General features: G+C 39.5%; 1 protein-coding gene across 4 annotated transcripts in view; it reads left to right on the plus strand.

Annotated features, from left to right (window-relative positions):
- The window catches only part of DIP2B (DIP2 acetate--CoA ligase B (putative)), a 190,733-nt gene that overhangs the window by 128,360 nt on the left and 34,494 nt on the right, over positions 1–27,879 (plus strand). For 3 of the 4 annotated variants that reach the window (XM_081821653.1, XM_081821656.1, XM_081821654.1), the window contains 15 exons: positions 380–471; positions 2,168–2,278; positions 3,604–3,727; positions 4,340–4,449; positions 7,389–7,491; positions 8,671–8,735; positions 10,980–11,073; positions 11,539–11,658; positions 13,278–13,392; positions 13,957–14,096; positions 15,176–15,312; positions 18,525–18,605; positions 20,495–20,622; positions 22,353–22,467; positions 26,198–26,399. In XM_081821653.1, coding sequence (XP_081677779.1) covers positions 380–471; positions 2,168–2,278; positions 3,604–3,727; positions 4,340–4,449; positions 7,389–7,491; positions 8,671–8,735; positions 10,980–11,073; positions 11,539–11,658; positions 13,278–13,392; positions 13,957–14,096; positions 15,176–15,312; positions 18,525–18,605; positions 20,495–20,622; positions 22,353–22,467; positions 26,198–26,399 — 1,737 coding nt within the window. The remainder of the gene's footprint in view (positions 1–379; positions 472–2,167; positions 2,279–3,603; positions 3,728–4,339; positions 4,450–7,388; positions 7,492–8,670; positions 8,736–10,979; positions 11,074–11,538; positions 11,659–13,277; positions 13,393–13,956; positions 14,097–15,175; positions 15,313–18,524; positions 18,606–20,494; positions 20,623–22,352; positions 22,468–26,197; positions 26,400–27,879) is intronic. The other variant, XM_081821655.1, reaches the window with a different exon arrangement.

Raw genomic sequence — 27,879 nt, forward strand, 5'->3', positions numbered from 1 at the left:
GAAGAAGCTTAGAGCAGAAGTAGTCTTCTGATTTTCAGCCCTGTTATAAAAATTGTTGTCCTCCCTTTAAATGTGATCAGCTAACATCAAATTATTTCTAAAGATATCAGATTACTTCACAAAAGAATTTGAAATATTATCTGTTACCAGAATGAGCATCTGATAAAGCTTTCTTTTTGTTTGGAAACAGGACTGGCTTCTGTAAACTCAAGTGAATATAAAGCATTTTTTGTGGGGGAGGAGCTTTGCGTGTTGGGGGTGATGCTTGTCTAATGAGACATTTGGAAGGGCCACTGTCTTACTAAATGTGCTAATGAACTGAATGCCCCCTCGCTGAGGTAGGCCTGTGTTTTTCTATATGATTCTTTTCTTTTTCCAGGAAAGTTGTGGAGCAGAAGTTTAAAGTTGGCCTACACACTGCTTAATAAACTGGGGACCAAAAATGAACCTGTATTAAAACCTGGAGACAGGGTAATTGGTTTTTTGGTTCTAGGGAGGTGATGTTTCATTGTTTTCTAATATGCACATTCTGAATTTTTAATGCACAACAGTACAATTTATGTAACTTTTACTCTTAGAAAATGAAAATGGTTTGCTCAATGCCAGGTTATAGTTCTTGTATTCATAGATTGAAGGAAATTCACATGTCCCTTTCAGTACCTACTACTCAGTAAATTCTTGTGCTAATACAAAGAAAGAGGGAGCTCACTCTTTCTGGAAATAAATATTTCATTAATCAGACAACAAAAATAGCAATACAGTTTACTCTGATTTTTTTTCATTACAAATTACCCATAAAAATTTTTCAAAACATTTTCTGTGGTTTTATGTAGAAAGAGAGGGCGAGCCATATTCTAAGAAGAAACAAAATGACATCATTTAATTTCTTCTTTAATTGAAGGTGACATTAAACAAAATTTTTTTCTAACTTTTTGGAGAGTTTTTTCCTATCAATGACTTTCTAAATATGATGACTTCTTATCGTCAAATGTTACTTTTTATTTGGTATTTGTAGAATGAAGCATCAACTACACAACAGACTTCTTTTTAGTAGGCTCATGATATAGAACCTCCTGAACTAGCCTTTTAAAAATACTTTTGCACTGTGGCAAAGGGCACCTAGAGGGTGACTTCCACTTACAACTGTGACACATAAGGGTTTCCTGGTCCTCACTGAACCCTAAGAAGGTAATTTTTGTGTCTTCCTAGCACCATAGACACTTGTGTGCAGGAAGGAAATGGGTTGTCTTAAATATTTTGTGGAATTAACATTTTTTAGAACTCTAGAAAGGATTAGCAACTTGGGGATTGAATTTATCTTGGGAGTGAGTTGAGAGAATTTGAAAGTAAAAGAAGGGGGACCAAGAGTCTGGTGACATAATTAAGTTTAACATGTCAATCTATAAACATCTAAGCCAAGTAACAAGCTCCACAATGATAATGGTTTTACATTCCTTCAGTAAATTAGGAAGGGTCAGTTATCCCTATGATGCATTACAGGTGAGATCACGGTTTTGAACAGTTTGAACATAGGTTTCAGTGCTTATCTTTTGTAGATGAATTAACTTTTTATCCATAATGGCTTGTGCCAGTATTAACTTACACCATTAGCAAAGCCTTCATGCTAGAGGACTTGCATTGTTGGCTAAGTGAGTGAGGACTAATGCAATGAACTCATTAAAGAATAAGAAACCTTGAGTTGGCCCTGTAATGGCAATCGAGTCAGTCAACTCCTGTGAGTTCTCTGAGAGTTGTAAGGCTTATTCTCTAATATGCTGGCTTATCTAGAGAGACCCATTACATTTATTGTATTGCTTTAGTCCTGCACTAAAGTAAATTGCCTTAGGTTTCACAAGTAATTAACTTACTACTTAAGGTGAGTTGTTAACTGCTCAATCACCAGTAGAATTCAGTGAAAAATTTTTCTTATGATGATGATGATGATGAATTGCATTATAGTTTCCAAAACATGTCTAGTATAATCACGGGAATGATAGAAATCTTTTTTAGACTTGTGCATCTTTCTCAATAACTTAATTTTCTTTAGGCTATTAGTTTTATTGTGTTCATGAGACATGTTATATATAAATGTTTATCTTCGCCAATGACATTGAAAGTATTAGTCTGGTTTTATTCCTCTGTTATTGAATGTCATTATGCATTTTAGGTAGCCCTGGTTTACCCCAACAATGATCCAGTCATGTTCATGGTGGCTTTTTATGGATGTCTCCTGGCAGAAGTGATTCCAGTGCCTATAGAGGTACCTCTTACCAGAAAGGTAACATTGCTAAATTTAAGAGGAATGTAGCCTGATGTGACATGGTGGGCTTCTTGGATCTTGGATCGATTGACTCCATCATGACATTAGAAACCGCCTAACCGTTTTCTTAAGTATTCAGCTTCACTTTCTAAAAACATGAGAGTTGTAGACAAATAATAGTTATTATTGTTTATAAATTTCAGGAAAATAATATTGTTTCAACTAAGTTAGAATTTTTATAGATAAAATTTAAAGCTCATGGGGGCATACCTTACTTTTCAACAATTACCATTTATAAAGAGGATCCCTATTACTTCCTTGAGACTGTAGATAATCCACATTTATAATAAGTGAGACCTTTTTGTGAAGGGATTTCCTTTAATTGTATCATACAACCCAGGATTTCCTTTAAGTTGAAGGATGATACAGTGATGCATATTACTACTCTGGGGAATAAGATTTTACTTTAATGACACATCAGCCCATGCAGCATATGTAGCAAATTTTTTTTAAGTTTAACCGAAAGATTTCTCCGTGAGCTGTTTGACCCTGATTTTCTCCTACAGTTTATTGAGGGGTCATGATAAAGACAAATATGATAGAGAGTGTGGATTTATAAGAACAGTTATTTTGTGAAAGGAGTAAAAAACAAATTGGTGACATCCCTGAAACTGGTTGATGGGATATAGCGTCTTTAGATTAGTCAGGAAATCATAGGGTTGTTCTTAAATTATTAAGTTGGCTGTGTTTGTGTGGTTTCGTAATAATACTTTCAAGGTGATATTTTAATGGAACTACCTTAGACTATCTCTTCGGTTTTTTTCTCTGCTATTGTCATAAAGCTTAAATCTTACCTCCTTTAAAATAGAATAATAAGGAGTATGTGGATTTAGGTATAACCATCCATTCACTTTCATTGTAAATTTGGACATTTGGTGTCCATTTACATTATTTTATTCTGACCTGGGTTGCTTTGCTTTTGAATTTGGGGATGTGGCTAGGTCAAGACAACTTAACCAGGTTCACGTCACATCTATTTCACTGGCCTGAAATATTTAAAAGAGGAACATTGCTGACTTTTGAATAAAATGGTCACATTGACTGGTAGAATTCACCATTAGCAATGTCAGATTAATAAAATATTTGATTTGTACTCAGGAAGTCATTGTATTGTAGAAGTTATTTGGAAGAACATATTGTCATTGGAGTTTGACAATTGCCAGGTGTCAGTGGGGTCCCGTGAATGTTATCACACAAGTGCCAGAGCATTGCTCAGTGTTAGGTTTGGGGCACGGGTGTGCTCACGTTCACTCCCCACCGTGCTCATTATCTTCTCTCCACAGGATGCTGGAGGGCAGCAGATTGGCTTCTTGCTAGGAAGCTGTGGTATTGCCTTAGCTCTTACCAGTGAAGTTTGTCTAAAGGGGCTGCCAAAAACCCAGAATGGAGAAATTGTACAGTTTAAAGGTTAGTAATATTTATACTTGAATTATCAATTAAAAGTTAAAACTTGTACTTTAATAAGCATTTTAATTTAATAATAGCTAAGTACTTAACATCTATTTTCTTATTTAATTCTCACATTCTTATGAAGTAGGTACCATTATTATCCCCATTTTACAGGTGAGGAAACTGAGACACAGAGAGGTTAAGTAACTTGCCCAAAGTCACAGCTAATAAATGGCAGAGCAGCGATTTGAACCCAAATCTGTCTGATTCCACAGCCCACACCCTTAACCTTTATGCTGATGGTTGGAAAAGCTACCACTCTGTTCACTAAAGCTAAATGCTACATGTAGAGACAGGATAGACCACTAACCTCAGTGGACTTCCACTGCCAAATGGACCTCCCAGTTGTTGAGGTAATGTCAAGGCCTGAAATTAGCATGTGGAACGATTGTACTTTTGAAAGAAGGTATAATTGTCTGGTGATTTATCACTAAAAACTAATAAAAAATGCAGTCTTTTACTGATTTTACAATGACCTTGATTTGGTCTCGATACTAGAATGACCAATTCAATGTGAACTCCTTCCCTTATGGCTTAGGCAATTCAATTTTTATTTTGGGTTTGATTTAGGTTGGCCCCGGCTCAAATGGGTTGTAACAGATTCCAAGTACCTTTCAAAGCCACCTAAAGACTGGCAGCCCCACATCTCACCTGCTGGTACAGAACCAGCGTACATTGAGGTAAGTCCTGAGACTAGAACATACATTCTGGCTTCGTGTGGCTTCAGTTGCCATCTTATAAAATTTAAAACTAACCTTTTGCAGTTTTAATTTTAGAAAAGCCTCCTAGTTTGTTGGAGTTCCATCTTTTGGCTTGTAAAATGCTTGTATTAGACCTTCTAATTGTTTTTAACGTAAATACACATTCAAGAGAGACAGCCCCCACAAAAAAAAAAAAAATTGATCCTCGTCATGGAAGAAAGTTACACAAGACCTAGAGATGTACAAAGGTTTAAGAAATGATATAATGACAGAGATATTCCTCTGCCGCTTTTGGGGAGGTATGGGAGTGGGAAGCAAAAGAATGGAGAAACAAGGAAGGAAAAGAGCTGTGCTTGAGAAGAACAAACTTAACAGATGAAAGATAAAGAGCAAGAAGAAACACATGGCTAAAGGGTTTGGTATTGAAGGTCAGTGTAGGACCTTGAGTGATCGAAACATTCAGTTTGAGGGATGAAGTCCTCCTGCATAGCAGGCACCAGGCTAAGAGCAGCTTCAAATGCGTGATCTTAGGCAGTCCCCACAAGTACCCGATGAGGTTGGGCCTCTTATCAAACCTGCTTTATAGGTGAGGAGACTAAGGCTTAAATGAACTCAAGTTCACATGACTCAAAAATGACAGAGCTGGGATTTACACTCCCATCTGTTTCACTTTAAAAGCTGTGCCCTTGATGACTCTGCATTGTGCTCGAGACATATTAGTAAATGCTCACCACCTGTTTGCTAAATTAATGACAAATCAATACATTAAAAAAGAAAAGTTTCAGGAAAAAAAATCCACCCAGCCTTGAGCCTTGTGGTAATAACTGGCTATAATAGGGAAGAGAGTGGGCAGTAGCTTTGAGCAGTGATATGTTCATGTTGGATGCTTTGAAAGATGAAAGAGAGCTGAGTATGTTTGACAGACAAGTGGGGCACCTGGATGGCTCAGTCAGTTAAATGCCTGCCTTCAGCTCAGGTCATGATCTCAGCGTCCTGGGATCGAGCCCTGCATCGGGCTCCCTGCTCCACGTGGAGTCTGCCTCTCCCTTTCCCTCTATTGTTCCCCCTGCTTGTGCTTTCTCGCTCTCTCTGTCAAATAAATAAATAAAATCTTTTAAAAATAAATTAATTAAAATAAATGAAAGACAAGTAAACAGGCAATTAAAATTTAGCAGTCAATTCTTAATCCATATCATTTCTCAGTGAGGACATATTTCATCACTCCAGCCTCCTTAACCCTGCTCACTGGCTTCCCTGAGTACTCTGTCAGTTCTCCTGCCTCAGTGAACACTCCTTTTTAGGCTTCTTTATTGGTTCTTCATAAAAAGTGAAGGGCACTTCATTTGTGGCCCCTGCTTGGCTCTCTGACCTCATGTAGAACTACTACCCTCCACATTTCTAGGCTTTGGCTATTCTGAACTAACTTGCAGTTTTTACTTAGGAACCTCTTATTACCCACAGGACATTTCTAGTGAGTTTAAAGTACCCTAGGAGTCATAGGGAGCTATTAAAGGGTTGTCAGAAGAGTTTGATAAGAATAAATATGTTGTTAAAAGATGTATCTGGTTTGGTTGGGTTAAGAAGGTAAACAGGGAGTCCAGCTTTTATAGTTATCTAGATAAGCCCAAGCTCATGGTAATGGGGATAGAGAAAAGTAGGTGGAATTGAGAGACAGTAAGGAAGTAGAAGAGGCAGGATTTAGGGCCTGACTCTGGAGAGGGAGGAAGCAAGAAAGACTCTCAGGTTTCTGACTTGAGCAACGGGGTAGATGATGCCATCCTTTATTAAGAAAATACAGCAAGGAGGCGCCTGGGTGGCTCAGCCGTTAAGTGTCTGCCTTCGGCTCAGGTCATGATCACGGGGTCCTGGGATCAAGCCCTGCATCGGGCTCCCTGCTTGGTGGGAAGCTTGCTTCCCCCTCTCCCAGCCCCCTGCTTCTGTTCCCTCTCTCGCTATCTCTCTCTGTCAAATAAATAAATAATTTGGGGGGAAAAAAAAGAAAATATAATAAGAGTTCATGGGCACGGGGTGGGGATGAGGAATACCATGGTGGATGCATTGATTTTCACAGGACTACAGGTCATTAAGGGGGAACAATTGACTCTATAAGTCTGGATATCTGGAAGGAGGGCTGGGTTGGAGACCGAGAATTGGGAGCCATCAGGCGAGTGGTACCCCGATGGAATGAAGTGAAAAGAGAAAGCAGAACAGAACTTTCAGGAAATGCCAACATTTAAGGGATGGGCAAAGGAAATGGAAGGGGGAGAGAGGGGGAGAGATTATGAATAGGAGAGAAGAATATCACAAAAGCCAAGGAAGGAGACAGTGTCAAGGAAGGAGGTGTCAGATGTTATAGAAATGCAGGATAAAATCAAGTATGTCGTATATCCTTTTGATTTAACAAACAGAAGTTGCTGATCTGGGTGAAAAACAGCTTGGGTGGAGCATTGAGGTAAAAAGCAAAATGAGAGTTGATTGATTTGTAGGAGTGAATAGGCCATTTCTAGGTCTCCCCTTCCCGATGTAGGAGCTTCTGACAGACAGGAACCACATCTTACCCACCTTTAAGTCTGCAGTGCCCTGCTTGCTGTGTACTTGATACGATGCTTCTATTAATGCAGCTCCACTCACTTGTTTGGCTTCTTTAGCAGCCACTTCACACTGATGACTAATTAAACTTTTAAGAATTTTTCACACATACTTTTGTCAAGCTTCATCATTCCTCAATCCTATCTTTGCATGATTAGAGTTTGGGGCCCCCCAGTGCATAGCGTCAAATAGTCATATGAAACATATTAAAATCAGCCCATTACCATGGCTTGTCTGGGTTTCATTTTTGAATTCTACTTTGTCATTTGAAATAACCCATTTTATTGTGTTTTCTTATGCTTTTGTTTTTTGTGATTTTTTTTTTCTAGTATAAAACAAGCAAAGAAGGGAGTGTAATGGGAGTTACAGTGTCCCGCCTTGCAATGTTGTCTCATGGCCAAGCTCTGTCCCAGGCCTGCAATTATTCTGAAGGTCAGACTCCATCCCGTGACTGCCCTCATTGTGAGCCTCAGATATATGTGACCGTGAGCAGAGTGCTCAACGACTGGATTCCAGTTAATGACCAAATTCAGAGTGAAATGCTCTAAGACACATTCTTGGCTTGCTTTTGCTTTCTTCTTTTTCACAAATATGCTATAATTTAAAGGAACTAAAATTCTGGGCAAACCAAATATGTAAAGCATGACTTCTAGAGTGTAGAAATAGAAAACAAATTAAAACCATGTGTTTATTAGCTGCAAAATGTTATATATCTCTGTCTTCCTGTGTATACAGAGCTGACACCAGCTGTACATTTGGAGTTAGAGTCAAAGAAATCCAGCTACCAAAAAGCATAAATTAAAACACAAAAATGTATTCTGTATTGTTGAACTTTAGATATGTTGATACAGTGTAATGACTTTGCCTTAGAATGTTCTTTACAATATTAAATTTTTTATTTTCCTTTCATAAAATGAAACAAGTTAATACATGTTCATTAAAGAGCAGCATTCTTGTCTGGTAAAATGTATTTATATATAATGGAGACAATCAAAATGCCAGAAAAGAGGGATTGATTAAATTATAATATGCTCAAGTAATGGATTATACCCTGAGGCATTAAGACTCCTGTTCTTGAATATTAAAGATATAGGGAAATTGTTTCAATATATCATTAAGTGGCAACAATTTAGATACAGAGTGGTATGCCAGTTTTATTATGGTAGATATCTGTATGCCAATTTTGTTATGGTGGGCATCTGTCTAGATATAAGTATGCTTGTGTGTGCGTGTGTGTATGTAATATATAGATATATATATATACACCAACTTTTTAATTTTCTCTAGGAAGTACAATTTTTTACATGTGTTTGTGAAACTTGCAAAGTTTCTAAAATAAGCATGTGTTCCTTATATAATTAGGAAAAAAATATCTCTTGGAAGACAGTGCCTATGTCGTAAGGAATTTCAAACTCATTATCTCTTCTCTGACCTATGATCAGTCCCCTAGCCAGTTTGAGGGGATCCTCAAGTAATCAAAAGACCCTGAGAGCTTTTAGTGATTTCTTCCAAAGTATCAAACCAGTTGTTTAATAGAGACAAGTGAGACAATTTTACTGCTTAACACTAAAGATGATTTCCTTTTGTTTTTTCCTTTTTTTTTAATCCTAGGGGAGACAGTAGTAAATGTTTTAGACTTTAAGAAGGATGCCGGGCTGTGGCATGGCATGTTTGCGGTAAGCTCCTCAGAATTATGGCCTTTAGTGTAAATTGTGCTTATAATTCAGATCAGTATGTGTGTTGTGTAACCAGATCATCTCCCTGTGCTTGTTTGAAATTTAAGCCCCCTAAAGATCAAAAATATTTTCTAGAATAATTTTGTAATACAAATGGTAATGTTTTTTAAGGAGACTGTAATTCTGTTTTTTCTTCAGTGTGTGGTTGGGCATACCTTTCACATAACAGTTTGTGGGAGAACTTAGGATCAAAATTTTTTTAAAACATCGGCCATCATAGTACCACTTTTCTACAAATGACTGTATATTTATTTATGATTAACAATAGTATGTTTGAGATTTACCTCTTCTCTTTTCTGAAGAAAGGATTACATAAATGTATTTAGAACTTGGCAACTGTGCTTAATGACATCTAACCTTTCCATTGGGCAAAATATATTGAATGACTCCATGCGACAGTTAAAGAATAGAGTAACAAGGTAGATCAGGCTACTTCTGTAATAGAGGAACAGGTAACATACTATGGGAGTTAGGCCAAGGGTAGTTCCTCCCAGCTCTGATATTAGGCCATTTTTCTAGAAGAGCACAGTTGAGTTGGACTTTGAGAAATGGGTAAGATTTAGCCATTATAGAGGTATTTTGGGGGTGGAGATAAAGAGAGGGGACATTTAAATGGGAAAAGCTACCATATATAGCATGCTGAGAGATAAAGGATCTGAGAGTTGCAAAGGACCTTCGAGAGAACATCTCATCCAACTTCTCTGCGCACTGCAGGAATCTGAGAATGAGTAGACAGTGAAGCCTGGGGGAAGAGGAGGAGGATCCCTTTTCACCCAGGACACCTCAGAGTAGTAAGAGCCTACTCCTTGAGTGTACATACTTTCCAGCTTCTTTCCGAAGGCCTTCCCATTTTGTTTTTTTAATCAGAGGTTAAAACACCCTTTTGAGGAGTTAGAGGGAGTTTTCTCCCTGTGATACAAAGAGCAAGATAGGGACATGTATAAAGACTTGGTAGTAACACCATTTTGTCCTGGAAATTCAAAACTTTATCAACATAGCTAGAAACTTGGAGGGAGGTAAAAGGGGGTTTACAGTGGTATCTTGTTTTTGAGGGGCCACTTAGGTGGTAAATAAAATGACCAGCCTAAATACCAAGACTTAGTTATTCTGTGGGCTGGATCTCTTTGGGGACACGGAGTCTGGGTATGTTTGATTTGGGGGACAGGAGAGACACCAAATTGCATGACCCCCTCAGCTCACTCAGCTTTATCTACCCCAACACATAATAAGTCTGAGCAGGACCTCCTCCAAGAATCAGGGAAACTCTGATTTCTTGCTTTGTAATACCCACCTCTTTGTGGTATGTGGTGAGCATGCGCATGATGAAAGCACCGAGTGGATTAGAGGGTGGTTTGGCAGTATCTGGTGAATTTTAAAAGCATATATTCTATGACCCAGCAGTACTACTTTTCTGTGTGTACTGTAGACAAACACTTGTACATGTGCGCAGGGAAGTAAGTATAAACCTGTCCCTTGAAACATTGTTTATAATAGCAAAAAAGTTGTCAATAATAGGGAAATGACCTAAATAAATTGTGAAATAGTCATACTATGGAAGAGTATGCAGCAGTTCAAAAAGAATTCTGTAGATCTCTTAGGCTGATGTGCATAGACTTAGCCATAAAACAATTTAAATGAAAAAAGCAAGCTGCCAATATATGTATGGTATGATGCCTTTTATGTTAAAGATACTTTTATCTGGGACTCCTGGGTGGCTCAGTCGGTTGAGCGTCTGCCTTCGGCTCAGGTCATGATCCCAGGGTCCTGGGATCGAGCCCCACATCGGGCTCCCTGCTTGGCGGGGAGCCTGCTTCTCCCTCTCCCACTCCTCCTGCTTGTGTTCCTGCTCTCACTGTCTCTCTCTCTGTCAAATAAATAAATAAAATCTTAAAAAAAAATACTTTTATCTTTCTGTGGGGACAAATATATTTGTAAATATATAGAAAAAGGACTAGGAGGATAAACGCCAGATTCATAATCAATTGACTCTGAGGAGGAGAGGAGGGAACCAAGTTTGAGGGTAGGTAGTAGCAAAGGAGACTTTAACCTTAGAGTCAATATTTCAGATTTTTTTCAAAGAGCATGTATTACTTGTATGATTAAAATAATAAAATATCAGTTCAGTTGTAAAATGCTTAGTATGTATTGGGTATTGATTATTTTTTATCTTTCTTTGCTTTTCAGAATGTAATGAATAAGATGCATACAATTAGCGTACCCTACTCTGTTATGAAGACTTGCCCTCTCTCTTGGGTCCAAAGAGTACATGCCCACAAAGGTAATCATACATAGCATCTAAGCTTTATGTGACTGTTTGAACTAAGATTTCAGGGATTTTCAAATTGCTCTTCTAGAGCCATAATTCTATGCCTTGGTGGCTTGACAGGTTTTAGAATTCAGTCACTCTAAAATCAGGTATGTTGTCTCAACGTCTTAAGAGTTGAGATTAATTTGCTTGAATCTGAGCCCCGAATTAGATTTATTGGGTGCTTCAGTGTTCAAAGCTTCCTTAGCTGAGCTGTGTGGCCTGCCTGCGGGTCACAATAAGCACAATAATTGTGTTTCCTGTCAGTCGATAGTGCTTTAGCACACCTGGCACAATTTCTTTGAAGTCTTTTTTATTTTCTCTAAGTGAGAATCATGATCCCTAAAATAAGTAAAAATGTTTTTATGATAGTATATTAAATACATACCAATTTTAGTATGTATGTGTGTGTTAACTTTATCCCTTTTGAATTTATAGCCAAGGTAGCTTTAGTAAAATGTCGAGACTTGCATTGGGCTATGATGGCGCATCGGGACCAAAGAGATGTGAGCTTGAGTTCCCTCCGAATGTTAATTGTAACTGATGGAGCTAATCCCTGTGAGTATTTCTAGAGTGTGGGCCTGGGAATATTCTTTCCTTTGGTAGGTTGAGGTTTTTGCCTCCTTTCTATAAGCTTTTTTTTTTTAACATCTGCATTGAAATGTAATTCACATACCGTAAAACTCATCCATTTAAAGTGTACAGTTCAGTGGTTTCAGAATATGCATAGTCAACTGTCACCATGAACTAAGTTCCTATATCCATTAGTGTTCACTCCCCATTTCTCCCTCTCTGTCCCCTAGCCCTAGGCAACTGCTCATCTGCTTTCTGTCTCTACAGATTTACCTACTATGGACATTTCGTATAAATGTAATCCTACTACATGTGGTCTTTTGTGATTGGGTTCTTTCACGTAGCATGTTTTCAAGATTCATCCCTGTTGTAGCGTGTGTTCATGCTTTGTTCCTTTTCATTGCCCTGTAATATTCCACTGAATAGATACGCCACATTTTCTATAAGTTTTCAAAAACACCCCTTCTTGGGGCACCTGGGTGACTCAGTTGGTTGGGTGTCTGCCTTTGGCTTAGGTCATGATCCAAGGGTCCTAGGATTGAGTCCTGCATCGGGCTCCCTGCTCCATGGGGAGTCTGCTTCTTCCTCTCCTTCTGCCTGCCACTCCCCTCTGCTTGTGCTCTCTCTCTCTGTCAAGTAAATAAACAAAATCTTTAAAAACAAAACAACAACAAAAAAACACCCCTTCTTGCTCACTCATTTATATCCTTTTTCTATCATGTGACTACAAGGAGTGGTAAGCTGGTGACTTGCTATAACCAGGTGTTAGGACTTTATGTAAATTCCCCCTATGAACAAATCAGAGACTTTGGGAAAGCTTTTAGAGATCTTACCATATTACCTGCTTTTCCTTACAAGCACAAACACTTTGAGTAGAATCAGGTAAAGCATTAGAAACTGTGCTCTTTGCCATAAATGGATTTCTTTCTTTTTTTTTTTTTTTTAAAGATTTTATTTATTTATTTGAGAGAGAGAATGAGAGACAGAGAGCATGAGAGGGAAGAGGGTCAGAGGGAGAAGCAGACCCCCCCGCTGAGCAGGGAGCCCAATGTGGGACTCGATCCCGGGACTCCAGATCATGACCTGAGCCGAAGGCAGTCGCTTAACCAACTGAGCCACCCAGGCGCCCCATAAATGGATTTCTGTCAGTAGTCACAATGGTATAGTAGTCATCCTGGTATAAACACAGGTGTGGGGTTGACATTAATAAGAAACAAATTGGAGAATATCACATAGAAGAGAATATCAGCACTATACTAGCTAAACAAGTTACTTCAGGAAGAGTTGCTCGCTTCCAGACTGGCTGCCTATTGGCTACAGTGCATCTCTGCTATTGATTGGGCAGTTTGGTAGGAGCAGCCCTATGCCAAATTGTGACTTTGAATAGTGTCATTGACCTATTTTATGGGCCGGGTGAGCATTTATTTGTCCTTGAAACGTATCCACCATCTCACAGGTACAATAAAATATCTATATGGAAGTAATGATGTACAGTGAGAGTTCTCATGAGAAGCAAATGGGTCAGTTCTCCACTCTTTACCAATTTTCCGCAGTAATGAAAATCACAATTTCAGCTTTCAAGTTGATCTGTTCCAACTCCTTAGGGTCTGTGTCGTCCTGTGATGCCTTCCTGAGTCTATTCCAAAGCCATGGACTGAAACCTGAGGCCATCTGTCCATGTGCTACTTCTGCTGAAGCCATGACTGTTGCAATCCGCAGGTATCGTCCAGAATGTCAGTGCCCTTGACGTATGTTACAACTCTGATCAAATGTGCAATATTTACCAGGCAATGACAAGGGGTGCTAACTAATTTTCTGCTTCATCAGCCTAAAAGTGAAAATGACTTTGTAAAGCAGTTTGAAGCATCTCGTTTATTTTTCCCCACTCTTGCCCTAAGGGTAACTGGTAAACTGAAAATTTACGTTAATTATTCTCATCTCGTATTTGTGAATGAGTTCTTTTTCTGTGCTGTTTTGCTCTTCAGACTCCTTCGTTAGCATCTTAAACTACAAATAGGCTATTCTTGATTACAGCTTAAGTATGGAAAGTACACCCAAGCCAATATATTCTTAATATTGGATTTAAAATTTACTTTTTCCGCCCGAATGAATGTGAACCATGCTTTGTACGTGTGAAGTTGATTAATTTGGCATGTTTTGGGTAGAGAAAAGGAGGATTTTTTGGTGTGTGGTAGCCAGAGGAAATTTGCTTTCTTACATATTTGTACTTTTATCTTGATATCATGTAATTTGCCAAATTTGATGAGTTTATTTTGTTTTCAGGCCTGGAGTTCCAGGGGCCCCTTTGCCAGGAAGAGCTATTCTCTCAATGAATGGATTGAGCTATGGGGTAATACGGGTCAATACTGAAGATAAAAATTCAGCACTGACGGTCCAGGATGTGGGCCACGTAATGCCTGGTGGTGAGTTCTCTCCGCAGCACCTTTTGGTTTTTCATAAAGATTTGTCATTAGGGATAGTAGAGCCTGATAAAATATGAGACCCACACCCAGGAATACAAAATTTAATACTTAGTCACTTAAGTTCTCAAAACCTCTCTAACAGTTTGGTGATTCTAATTATACTTACTTTCCAGCAGTATTGTATGATTTAATTGAATGATTTGATTACAGTTTTTCGTATGGAAAGCTTAAGTACTGAGTTACACTAAAGTTGTCTGGTTTTCGCTGTAATTGCCAAGACATTGGGGCTGGCAGAAAGTTAGAGCACACTGCTTCCATGAGTGAGTTTGATCTGCCCAGGGGTAAATTAATTTAACCTGTTTCTTTGGACTTTGTAGTCATTTTTTTTTTTTTAAAGATTTTATTTATTTTTTAGAGAGCGAGCGAGAGAGAAACAGCATGAGAGGGGAGAGGGTCAGAGGGAGAAGCAGGCTCTGCGCTGAGCCGGGAGCCCGATGTAGGACTCAATCCCAGGACCCTGGGATCATGACCTGAGCCGAAGGCAGACGCTTAACCATCTGAGCCACCCAGGCGCCGTTTGTAGTCATTTTTAACATGTTACTGTCTTTGGGAGCACGTGAGTGGCTCAATCGATAAGCATCTGACTCTTGATTTCGGCTCAGGTCATGATCTCGGGGTCATGAGATCGAGCCCCTGTTGGGCTCCATGCTATGTGCAGAGTGTGCTTGAGATTCTCTCCCTCTCCCTCTGCCCCTTCTCCTGCAGACACGCACTCTCTCTCTCTTTAAATAAATAAATAAAATCTTCAAAAAAAATGTTACTCTCTTTGAAAGCTTCGGTCTGCATCTGTTGTAGTTTTATTTGCTGAATTTTAAAGATTTAAAGATTATCAGAGCTTAAAAAATGGAAATTTCAGATACACCTATGTAGTTTCAGGTCTATTTTTGACATTCCTGTTTGGTATTCTTACTTAACGCCGCTCAGTAAATGCACAACTTTCCTGGGTTCACGGGGATGAAGCTGTTATTTTACAAAGTTTCCAGAATCTCTGTCCCTTAACTGTATTTTCTGCACACTAGGGATGATGTGCATTGTGAGACCTGATGGACCTCCCCAACTCTGCAAAACAGATGAAATTGGAGAAATCTGTGTCAGCTCTAGAACAGGAGGCATGATGTACTTTGGGCTTGCTGGTGTGACAAAAAATACATTTGAGGTACATAATATGAAAGTCTGGCGGGGGGATCTTACTTGGTGAGGTCAGGGTGTCACAAAGTCAGATGAGCTGGTCTATGGGAAATAGCATAATGGAGCAGCTAAGAGAGTATACTCTGGAGCTAGGCTGCTTGAGTTCAGATCCTAACTCCGCCACTTACTAGCTGACCTTGGGGGAGTTCCTGTGCCTCAATTTCCTTATCTTTATTTATTGTTTTTTCCCTGTTCTAATTTATTTTTTTATTTTTTATTAACATATAAGGTATTATTTGCTTCAGGGGTACAGGTCTGTGATTGATCAGTCTTACACAATTCACAGCGCTCACCACGACACATACCCTCCCCAATGTCCATCACCCAGCCACTCCATCCCTCCCACCCCCTCTCCACTCCAGCAACCCCCAGTTTGTTTCCTGAAATTAAGAGTCTCTTACGGTTTGTCTCCCTCTGGTTTCATCTTGTTTCATTTTTCCCTCCCTTCCCCTTTGATTCTCAATTTCCTTATCTTTAAAATGTGAGAAATCATAGTTATCTACCTCACAGGATTGTTGTGGACTAAATGAGTTGATGTTTATAAAGGACTAAGAATAGCCCCAGCCCGCAGGAAGTACTGTTTACCCGTCAAGTAAATAAAGAGTAAGAGGCCTCACAAAAGTTCAGTCTGGTGAATATGCCATACTTGAGCTTTGTAAGCCCACGTATTTAATTTTAAGAGTACATTGACAGTAGATCCATCTCTCCAGAGTAAGACTCAAGTTAACCTGAGCCTGTGAAGACTGATGTCCCCCAGAACACCGGGTTACTAATGAAGAACTGTCCCGTCACAGGGCCTTATTGCTCCCATTATTCAGTCTTTCAGTCAACAAATACTTACTGAGCACCTTCTGTGTGTCTGGCAGTATTCTAGATGCTTGTGGTACCTCAGGAAAACAAACAAAGCTCCTCAAATAGCTCATATTCTAGTAGAACTAGCACATTGTTTTCCTGCAGACAGTTCTGCATGTGAAGACAAATTGTAATGAAAGTTTGCCTGGTGAGCCTGGGAATCAGAACAGGTATAATGAATTGTCTGTATTTCATAATTGGGATTAACCTGCCTCAGGGTAGCTTTTAGGGAACAGAAAACTCCATTTTATGGGCCTTTATATTAGACAGGGCTTATAATATGACCACTACCAATTTTCGTTTCTTTGAGCTTCCTTTTTCTATAATTGATTCTCAGTCTCAGTTTGGCAGGGCACATCTGTCTACCATACCACTATTGGTACATACCATTACAAACTTATGTAGCAACAGATGTAACTGACAGGACAGTGTTAATCTATATGAATAGTGTGGTAGCTGGAAAAGGTTAAGCGCTCCTGAGCTGTGTTTCCACAGCCTAAAATGGTATAATATAAATTATTAAATGTCTATTCATCATCACATCATCATTATTACTACTGCAATCTTGGCCTGCCTTCAAAAGCTGTGACCAATTCATCTTGATAGGAGTGGAAATTGATAAACTCTTAAGGCATAGGTTTACTGCCAGGCTCTTGATTTGCTCTCATAGGTGACTAATTACCTGTGCTGAGTGTCTATACATTTTACTACTTCAAATCTCACCCTACTTCTCTTCTTTTTAAATGCTTGGAGTACCTAGGTTCCCAATATCTAAATTTTTCGTCATTGCATTTTCCTTACCATAAACAAGATACTCAAGCAGTGTTTGAAGATACTGATCATATTTTATTATGTTGCCTTTCATACAAGAGCAACTGCCTAGCCAAAATTCTCAGACTTTAATACCAAACTGCTAGGTCCTTATTGCTGAAGAAATTTTGAAATCTGCAGTATAAATTTAATGATAATGAAGTAGAATAAAAATCCTAACCAAAAAAAGGAGAAAACTATTGCCTTGGTTTTGCAAATGACAGTTTCTAATACTTTTCTTACTGGATTCTTACATTTAAATCCTGAGAGAGTTTTCCGGTGTAGTTAACCTTCCAGTAGGACAGAAGACCTAGTCATGACTAGAAAATAAAAGAAAGTATATCTTTAAAAATAAGCTACTGGCAGGGGCGCCTGGGTGGCTCAGTCAGTTAAGAGTCCAACTCTTGGTTTGGGCTCAGGTCACAATCTCACGGTTGTGGGATCAAGCCCCATGTTGGGCTCTGTGCTCAGTGTGGAGTATGCTTCAGATTCTCTTTCCCTCTCTCTCTGTCAAATAAATAAATAAAATCTTTTTAAAAATAAAAATAAACTACTGGTAAGAAAAACTTGAAAGGGCTCATGCCTTTTGTACAAATACACAGAAATCTGTACAGCGGTATTCAGTAAAGCACGTTTATAACAGTAAAATTAGATGGCCTGCCTAGCCAGAAAGACTGCTTAGACTGTAATAGTACTAAATTCTCATAGTTTTCTGAGGACCGACTCTGGGCCAAACACTGTGCTTACATTTCCAGATCTATTTACATTCCCTTAATCTTTACCCTAAACCTGTGACAGGCATTGGGAGCTCTATTTTATGGTCGAAGAACCTGAGGCTTCAAGAAGTCCAGGAACTTAACTAGTAAATGGCAGAGTCAAAAATCGAACTTACGTCTGACTTCAAGGGCTACTCTATCCCGTCCCCCGTGTGATGATGTATCACAGAACCATTAAACAAAGAGCTAGAGCAACAATCATCTACTTGTAAAGATATCCAAAATATATATGTTATGTGAAAAATATATAGTATGGGGAAAAGGTTGCAAAACAGTATATGTAATATGACCTTTTATAAAAATAAATTCTTAATATTAAGTCTAAGTCTAGCTATAAAACGTCCAAGAGATTCACAACAAATTTTAAATGTTTATCCCTTAAAAGTGGGAATACTGACTTCACTATATAATTTTAAGTTTTTAACAAGTGTATATTACCATTGTAGTTTTTTTAAAGACTTTTTAAAACTCGAATACATGAGAGACTATGGACTCTGAGAAACAAACTGAGGGTTCTGGAGGGGAGGGGGGTGGGGGGATGGGTTAGCCTGGTGATGGGTATTAAAGAGGGCACGTATTGAATGGAGCACTGGGTGTTATACGCAAACAATGAATCATGGAACACTACATCAAAAACTAATGATGTAATGTATGGTGATTAACATAATTAAAAAATAAAAAATAAAAATCAAATACATATTTTAAGAAAAAATGAAGATTTTCACTGCTTTCTGTCTTGTAGGTGATTCCAGTGAATTCTGCAGGCTCTCCTGTTGGGGATGTGCCCTTCATCCGGTCAGGACTTCTGGGGTTTGTAGGGCCGGTAAGTGATACATTCATATTTGTTTTGGTGTATCTGATCCAGATATTTGTACTTTACAAAAGTTTCTGTCACAGAACAGAAGAAATTCAGATTAGTTCAAGAGTGTTACAGGGCCTCTCTTAGATTTAGAGCAGTTTTTTTAAAAATGTCATAAACTGAGTTAATATTTATTGCTTTCATTACCCAAGTTCATTTGACTCCTTCAAACTAAGACTTTTTTACTTTCAAAGAAAAACTCTTCGTTTATTCTTGCTCCATTTCTTTGATTTGATTTCTATGTTTCAGTAAGTTAGAAGAATGCTGAGAAAAGTTACCTTAGCAAAGGGACACCATAATTGTGTACAAAGCATTTTCATACAAATTAGCAGCACTACACCATGAAATCAGTTTGCTTTCCAGCAAGTGGTGTTTACAGGCACTGACAGAGACAATTAAAATGCAAAGTCTCTTCTCAGAGAGCTCACAGTTAGCTTCATGAGCCAACAAGGAAGGTAGAGAGGCAGGCAGATCATGAAGGATTTTACATGACATAATGGGAAGTTTGATTATATTTTGTTAGTAACAGATATTCGTGATCATAGTTAAGCCCATATATCTCCATCCAACTCTAATTACCTCCTTACTCTTTCTTCTCCTCTTAACAACTCAAGTTACGTAAGGAAAGATCTAATTTTATTTCTTCCCCACCATTTATGGGGGCAGGGGCGTGAGGGGCACACCTCTAAGAGGATCGCTGTCCTAGAAAGAGAAATCTATAACCACTGTCTTGACTTCTCCTCTCAGCACCAAAAAGTTCTCCAAAACCCAGCCCCTTTTAGTTTACCTCTCCATGACTGAGGTCCAAGATGGAGCTGCGGCGTCCCATCTGCATTCCAGGAAACAGGATAGAGTGCAGTCCTACCATCTCCTAAGGAAGATTTCCTGACGCTGCTGAGCAACACTTCCCCTTATGTCTCATGGGTCAGGGGGCACCGAAATAGTCTTTATTTTGGTCAGCCATGCCCAGCTGAAAATTCTGCTGTGAAAGAAATGGAGAAATGGACAGATCTGTGTCTGTCTTTCTCTTCACTTACTTCCACCATAGCACTTTTCAGACTGTGTTAGAAATGGCTGGTTCCTTTCCATCTTCTGAGATTGACCAGTAGCTTCCTGAGGCTAGAAGTTCTACTTTACTTACATAACCCAGTCAGTGAATGACACTACATTATGCGCGATAATTCAACGGGTGACATTCATGTGGAGATGACTACTAGATAATTGAATATGTGTAAATTGTCCAGGAAATTTAGGACTTGTGTAATGAACAGAAAAGTCAACTTATTGTAAATGGGTCTAGGGGAATTATTGAGAAGTATTATTTGTACAGTGATGCTTTTGGGGGATTGCAGCTATGTTATCTTCTTGGAAAGGAGAGGCTCCTCCAGTGTTTCTTAAACCTTTATTAGCCTATTTTTCATCTTGCCAAATGGAAACAGCATTACCCTTGTAAACCTAAAACAGGCGTTCTCACATTCAGCTGTTTTAATTTCTTCCTAATTCCAGTATTAAATGAGTTAACCATTTTTTTCTTTGCATCCATCTTATGAATAGGTACATAATCATGTCTGAGAAAATAAACTGTGCTTGTGTGGAATCCTAGTTGTTTTCTTAATAAAATTCCTCCCTGAGAATAAATATCAACAAATTCCTTTCTTATATGCTGTAATTAATTGTAATATGCTACTGATTTCCCCCCTGATTTTTGAGGTATGAAACACTTTTTTTAGAAGCCATAAAACACAGTGTTGTTTTCTTATATTTTTGATGAGCCCTATTTCAAGGTAGGAAGTAAAATGTCTGTTTTACTATTTAAATAATGGAAATCAAGGTAAATTGTTGTTATCTTTCAGGGCAGTTTGGTGTTTGTAGTTGGAAAAATGGATGGGTTACTGATGGTTAGTGGTCGAAGACATAATGCTGATGACATTGTTGCTACTGGATTGGCTGTTGAATCAATAAAGACTGTTTATAGAGGAAGGTGAGTAGTAAAAATTCAAATGTTAGCACTTCCAGTGGAATCTAAATGTATCTTTACAGAGTGTTTTTAGTTGTATTCTGTAGAGTCTCTAAGTGATTGGGTTATTTTTGGCTAAGCACAGCAGGAGTTGGCCTTTGAATATTTGTCTTAACATGGCGGGTTCTTTGGTTGAAATTGAGAGGAATAGAATATAACCATATCCTATATTTCAATTTTTAATTATTACTCTTTGTTGAATTCTGAGGACTCTGGAGAATTTTACTAAAACATTCAACTTCCTACATCTGTCAATATAGAAGTAGTGCCATTCAGGCTAATTAAGATAGATGCTACATTGTAGGAATTTTATATCTGAGAATTGTTTCTCTTACTCATCTCTAACTAAATTATTACAACATTTTAACACAGAGACTGACATAGTACACAAGTGCTAATTTCAAATTCCATGGATAAAGTCAATTACAAATCCTTTTTTCTTCGCTTATTAACACAAGAAAAGATATTTGGTACATACTTGAGTAGTTGATGTCTATCCAGTAGTTTATAATCATGGATATATATATTTAAAGCACTCTGGGTATCCCTTTAGTTTTTTAAGAAGTAGGAAAAATTAATGAAACCATACAGAACCAGTTCCTAAAATGTGTAGTTTTTGTAATGACATGACTTCCCCTGAGATGTAAACTCCGTGGGGCACTTGACCTTCTCTCTTTGGTCACTGTTATATCCCCAGCACTCAGCACAGCACCTGGCACACAGTAGGTGTTCAATAAATACATGTGGAAGAAAGGAAGGAAAGAAGGGCATATTCAGCTCTCTAGTGACTTCCCATTCTTTCAGGCATCCATTCAACAAATATTTATTGGATGCAGCTGTGTGCCCCTGTTCTGGACACATGTGTCAGTGAACGAAACAGGCCAGGTTTCTGCCCTTGTGAAGCTCACATTCTCATCAGGGGAAACAGTAACTGCAGACACAGGGAAATCGAGAACACGGGGTTGGGTGAGAGCGTGCTTGCCGGTTTGTATAGGGTGGTCTGGGAATGCCTCACTAGTAAGGGGACGTTTGAGCGGAGACCTCACTCAGAACATCCCCCTCCCCTTGGCCTGCCAGGTCCCCCTGCCTGCCCTGGTCTGGGTCTGACCTCTCCCCACCACTCTCTGCTTCACTACTCTGCTCCAGGCACACTGGCCTTCTTGCTGTTCCTCAAACCTGCCAAGCTCGTTCCTACCTCAGAACCTTTTCGCTTTCCGTTCCTTCTGCCCGGAAACCTCTTCCTCCAGATCTTCGCATGGCTCGCGTCCTCACTTCACTCAGGTCTCTGCTCCAGTGTCCACTCCTCAGGGAGGCACTCCCCCACCACCCTGCCTTCAGTGGTGCGGCCACCCCGCACACCGCTCTGCCCCTCGCCCTGCCTTGCTTTTCTTCCCAGTGTATACTACAACATGACGTTATTTTACATTTATTTGTTCTGTCTCTGACATGCAAGCTCCATGAAGACAGGGACTGTGTCCTATTTATCACTGTGTCCCAGTGTTCATGCCAGTGGTGCTTATTAGTACATGTTCTGAGTCCTCGTTTTAATGGTAATGACCGTGGCATTTTCTTTTCTAAACAACTCGCTTCTGGCTAGTGTGGTGGGGATGTCTCCTCTCTGTTATTCCAACTGAGCAAAGCAAATAGGTCTGGTTGTGAAGGGAGTCCTGACGTGTTTGATCTGTCTCTCTTAGAATTGCTGTGTTTTCTGTGTCTGTATTTTATGATGAGCGCATTGTGGTGGTTGCGGAACAAAGACCCGACGCTTCAGAGGAAGACAGTTTCCAGTGGATGAGCCGAGTGTTGCAGGTGAGCGCACACCCTTGGTATCTGTCAGGACAGGTTGGCTGTGCCTGTCAGAGGTGGCAGCAACCACTGAGTAAGCCTTTTCTTTGTTGGGCTACTTATGACACCTTATTTTTTTCTTGCCAGTCAGTACTCAAACATTCTGGTTACTCTTAGCAAAATAATATAATTAGTACCATTTCTCCCTCTGGTCTGCATAGTGTTTTTCTGCTCAGGTTGCCAAGAACAGTGAATTGACCTGCCTCAGCAGATTCTTCCACTTTTTTTTTTGCGCCTGAGTGTTTAGTAACCATGAAAGTTTAAACTGACCATGTGTGGAACACATCTTTGACAGAAATCAATCCACTTGTCAACAACTACAGTCCTACTACATATGTTCTGTAATGGGTGCCTAGCATGCAGGGATCCAAGCAAATGTAAGATGTTGTTCTTATGCTGAAGGAGCTTTCCTATGGAGTTAGAGAGCTAGGTGAGATAACCATTAGGGAAAGAGAAAGACCTGGGCTCTGTGTAAGGGATACATCACTAGTTGGGAGGGTTGGACGGATAGAGTGATGAAAAGAGTCTAGTCTTCATTTGAAATTACAGCCTTTGAATCACAGTGCCACTCCGTACCAGATGTTACTTAACCTTACTGAGTTTATTTCCTAACCTGTAAGTTGGGGATAAAATGATAGAGCTATGGGAGGGATTCAGTAAGATCGTTATTCGAAGTATACAGGGTGTATTTGGTAAATAATGATGGTGATTATTATTAACATCAAAAATAATCATCATAGGGGCGCCTGGGTGGCTCAGTCATTAAGCGTCTGCCTTCGGCTCGGGTCATGATCCCAGGGTCCTGGGATCGAGCCCCACACTGGGCTCCCTGCTCCAGGGGAGGCCTGCTTCTCCCTCTCCCACTCCCCCTGCTTGTGTTCCCTCTCTCGCTGTGTCTCTCTCTATCAAATAAATAAAATCTTAAAAAAAAAAAAAAAATCATCATAAGCATAATCTCCAGTAAGGAGTTTAGAGAGATCCACTGTTTTAAATAACATTCCCTTTCACTATTTGTCTACTCAGTATTCATCACCATGTGTTTATAGTTATTGTTTTCTACATCCACTACAGTATAAGGCCCATGAAGGCCAAGACCTCCTCTATTTTGTTCACAACTCAGTCCCTAGATCCTGAGAGTCATGCCAGCACATACACATAGTAGACTCAGTAAATATTTGTTGGATAATGTATGGTCCAAAGAAAGCATGGACTGTCTTTGACAAAGAAAATTCTATGTTATTGGAAGTGTTCCCAACATTTATTACTTGTCTGCTTGGGGTATTTGGATATATTCACTGCCAGTTAGTAGTAATGGTATAGAAATGATGCAAACCTGAGATGAGTGATAGGGCTAGATGACTTTTAAGATTTCTTTTTATATTCGGGGTTTGTGGTTCTGAATTATCAGCTGGTAGAGTATAGGCTATTTGTAGTGAAAAGACAAGAAAGAGAATCTACTGAGGATAGGCTGGTCAGGAAAGACTATAAAGAAGTGGGACTGGGCTGATCTCCGAAAGATGGCTAAGAATCAGACCTGCAAAGAGAATATTTTTCATACCATTCATGTTTTTGAACAAACAAAATGCTTATTTCATTTGGAATGAATTGTGAGGCATAATGGTAGAATGTTGTAATGAATTACACATTTCCCCCCTATTATAGGAAACTGAAATTCCCCTAAAATATTTCTTATTTTTTCCTGGAAAGCAATTATAGGAATCACATGCACTGCTTACTTACTAATCCAGATTCTTGTAAAAGTCATTCGGGGTCTGATTTGGGCATGAAATAAGAGGGCATTATTTCCCCAGTATCTGTAGCTTCTCAGCTTGGAGTATTTGGATCTACAGTAGAGCAGTAAGGACCCCATATGTTCTGGGAGGTTAGAGCCCAGAGGTTAACTCCAGATCTATGTATAATATAAACTAAATACCTAACTCAGCACCTTTTAAAGAAGGTGGTCGATTGATGATTCGCCAGACGGTGTATTTTCAGTGGGGAATCCAGGCTTCAGGTAATAACATTTGCTAACTCTCTGTATATTCTAAAATACCAGAGACTTAGGACCCCTGCCAGACTTTCTATTTCCCAGTTGTCTCTGTTGATTAGTAGGATAGTCTGAGGAATATGATGTTCAGGTTTATTCCTTTGCACTGTTAAGTTGTTTTAATAAAAGGTCGTGTCTGTCTTTTATGACCATTGGTCCATTCTTCTAAGGCTGTATCTCTCTTTCAGTAAGACTTATGAGAGATACAATAGAACTCTCTCAGCTGGTATGTTTGGAACTGGTATTAGTAGTTGGTCAGTTAGTTTTAAAAGGTGGTTGAAGCAGAGAATCATAAAAATGAGAAATTCTTCAAGTATTAAATTTTTACACAAAACATATAAATATCTGCATTCATTTGATAGAGAGCAGTGTGAGTATGAGTACACCAGCTTGCATTCCAGGTCAACCTCCTTCGTACACTACATCAAATTGCATGGTCTGTGCTTTCTGTTTTCATTTCCTTTAAGTTAGACTAGAATGCAAGTATGTGCAAAGGGACTAGGATACATAATCCTTACCTTTTAGAATTAACTTGTGTCTACCAACAATATTTTTTTGTTTTTTGGTGTTTTTTTTTAAAGTTTTTATTTTTATTATTTATTTGACACAGAGAGACACAGTGAGAGAGGGAACACAAGCAGGGGGAGTGGGAGTGGGAGAGAGAGAAGTAGGCTTCCCGCTGAGCAGGGAGCCCGATGCGGGGCTCGATCCCAGGACCCTGGGATCATGACCTGAGCCAAAGGCAGACGCTTAACAACTGAGCCACCCAGGCACCTCCCAGCAATAGTTTTTTAATGAGTCTTTCCAAACAAAGCACAGCTCTCTCTGTCCTTTTACCCTCTGTTTTATCAATTGATGTAATAGTTAAATTATGTGAACACAAGAACAAGCATAAAAGGTGTGGAAGCACGCACAGCTGAGCTTCAGCAGAGGCACAGGTGCGTGGCCGGGAGTGGAGGTGCCAGTGGCCTCCAGGGTTCAGTGTGCGGTGGGCCTCACCCCATTGTTTTGTAGACAGGATTCTGGGTAACTTGGTGAACCAGTTAAGCAGGGGCCCACTTCCAGGGCTTCTCTGGTGTTCATAATAAAAATACTTGGCCTCTATTGAATTGAGCTATGTTGTATATTAAAAGAACTGAAACAGGGCGCCTGGGTGGCTCAGTCATTAAGCGTCTGCCTTCGGCTCGGGTCATGATCCCAGGGTCCTGGGATCGAGTCCCACATCGGGCTCCCTGCTCGGCAGGAAGCCTGCTTCTCGCTCTCCCACTCCCCCTGCTTGTGTTCCTGCTCTCGCTATCTCTCTCTCTGTCAAATAAATAAATAAAATCTTAAAAAAAAAAAAAAAGAACTGAAACAAATGTCTAGGTTTTGGACATTACCATTCAAGGGAGAACATATTGAGGCTTACAAATCAGTATCCACCGCTGTCCCATTTAGATCATATCTTACCCATCTTCTCTTGATCTCTGCCATTGCTAAAAGAAACAGGTAGCTTCAGGTGTATGAGATTTTAAAAAATCTAGCAGATTCTAGACCTAGAATGGATAGAAAAGGAAAAATCCTAGAGTAGAATAATGGATTACGTTAGGAGGATGTCAAATGTAGTAAAATTAATCTCACTGAATATTGTTGTTTGTATTTTTCTAGGCAATCGATAGCATTCATCAAGTGGGTGTTTATTGTCTTGCTCTGGTGCCTGCCAATACATTGCCAAAAACTCCTCTAGGAGGGATCCACATATCTCAGACGAAACAGCTCTTTCTGGAGGGATCTCTACATCCTTGCAATATCCTCATGTGCCCACATACATGTGTGACCAATTTGCCAAAACCCCGACAAAAGCAACCAGGTAATATGCTAGCTTTGAAGACATAACATTAAAATTATAACTTCAAGAAGCTGACTTTTTTCAGCATGATTCTTTCTCTAGAACTGGATTTTACAAAGACTGGTAACATAAGAGTAGTATTAGATGACCAAAAGCAGGGAGGATTGAGAGCCTGCAGAATCTCCTTCTCTGAGTTTATTACTGTCATCCTCTTCTGGGTACTTCTCAGTAGCATGCTTCCATTTCCCCTGGATGTAAGGCTTGGGGTCAAGATGATTGAAATCTCACTTGTTGAACTGGAATAAAAGAAGTCCTCTAAGAGAAAGTTCTGATAATAATAAGAATAGCTAGTATTTATTGAGTGCTTACTAAAAGCCAGATACAAGCTAAGTATTGTACATATGTGACCTGAAAGTGTTGCCCCAGCTGTGGAAAATAAAGTTCAGAAAAGAATTGTGCTCAAAGTCATATAGCTAGTTAGTGGCTGAGTTGAGACTCACACCAGGTGTGACTCTAAAATCCACACTCTGAGTCACTATGTTATACTGCCTTTCTGTTGGGAATCACTTACCAAGAGTCATCCCTCAGTCGTTTTAAGCTTTAGGGGTCTGATTTGGGCCTGTAATATCTCTAGGGAGCAAGATACTTAATTTCGAAATTTTCCACATTATAAGCACAAGATAAATAGCATATTTTGCATTTTCCGAATTCCTGTGAATTCAAGATGCAAGTAAGTGGGGCGCCTGGGTGGCTCAGTCGTTAAGCGTCTGCCTTCGGCTCAGGTCATGATCCCAGGGTCCTGGGATGGAGCCCCGCATCGGGCTCCCTGCTCCGTGGGAGGCCTGCTTCTCCCTCTCCCACTCTCCCTGCTTGTGTTCCCTCTCTCGCTGTGTCTCTCTCTGTCAAACAAATAAAATCTTTAAAAAAAAAAAAAAAGATGCAAGTAAGTGTACATGAATTGCCATATGGAAAAGAGGGAAAAAAACCCCAAATAGTCCATTTCACCTTTTTGCCTTATTTCTGAGCAGACAGAGGTTACAAGGCTGAGTAAGAGGCTAAAGGGAGGAGTAATTGATTGATGGTCAATCATGTTGAAATATCTGTTTAACCCAAACTGAAATCATTACGTTTTTTGATGCTAATTTATTTTAATTGAGAAGTTAATAAGAGGCTTCTAGTGTCCTGAATGGCTGAAAACATGAGAGCCCAAATCTGGACTTTACAGATCCTGCCACCACCACCCACTCACCTACTTGCACATAGGTGCACACACACAGACAGAATGTCCATCAGCTCATTGGTCTCAAATGTGTTGGGAAGAGAGGAGGTAATGGGGAGATTAGGGAGGGAAGGGGAAGTGTGGCATTTAATCATATTTCTGTAAGACAGCTTTTACTGAAAGGTAAACATAATGTACAATAATAAAAGGTTAGCCTCTTGGGCGCCTGGGTGGCTCAGTTGGTTAAGCGACTGCTTTCGGCTCAGGTCATGATTCTGGAGT

The sequence above is a fragment of the Leptonychotes weddellii genome, chromosome 5 (genome assembly GCF_054177405.1).
Source record: "Leptonychotes weddellii isolate Sample4059 chromosome 5, ASM5417740v2, whole genome shotgun sequence".
Lineage (NCBI taxonomy): Eukaryota > Metazoa > Chordata > Mammalia > Carnivora > Phocidae > Leptonychotes > Leptonychotes weddellii.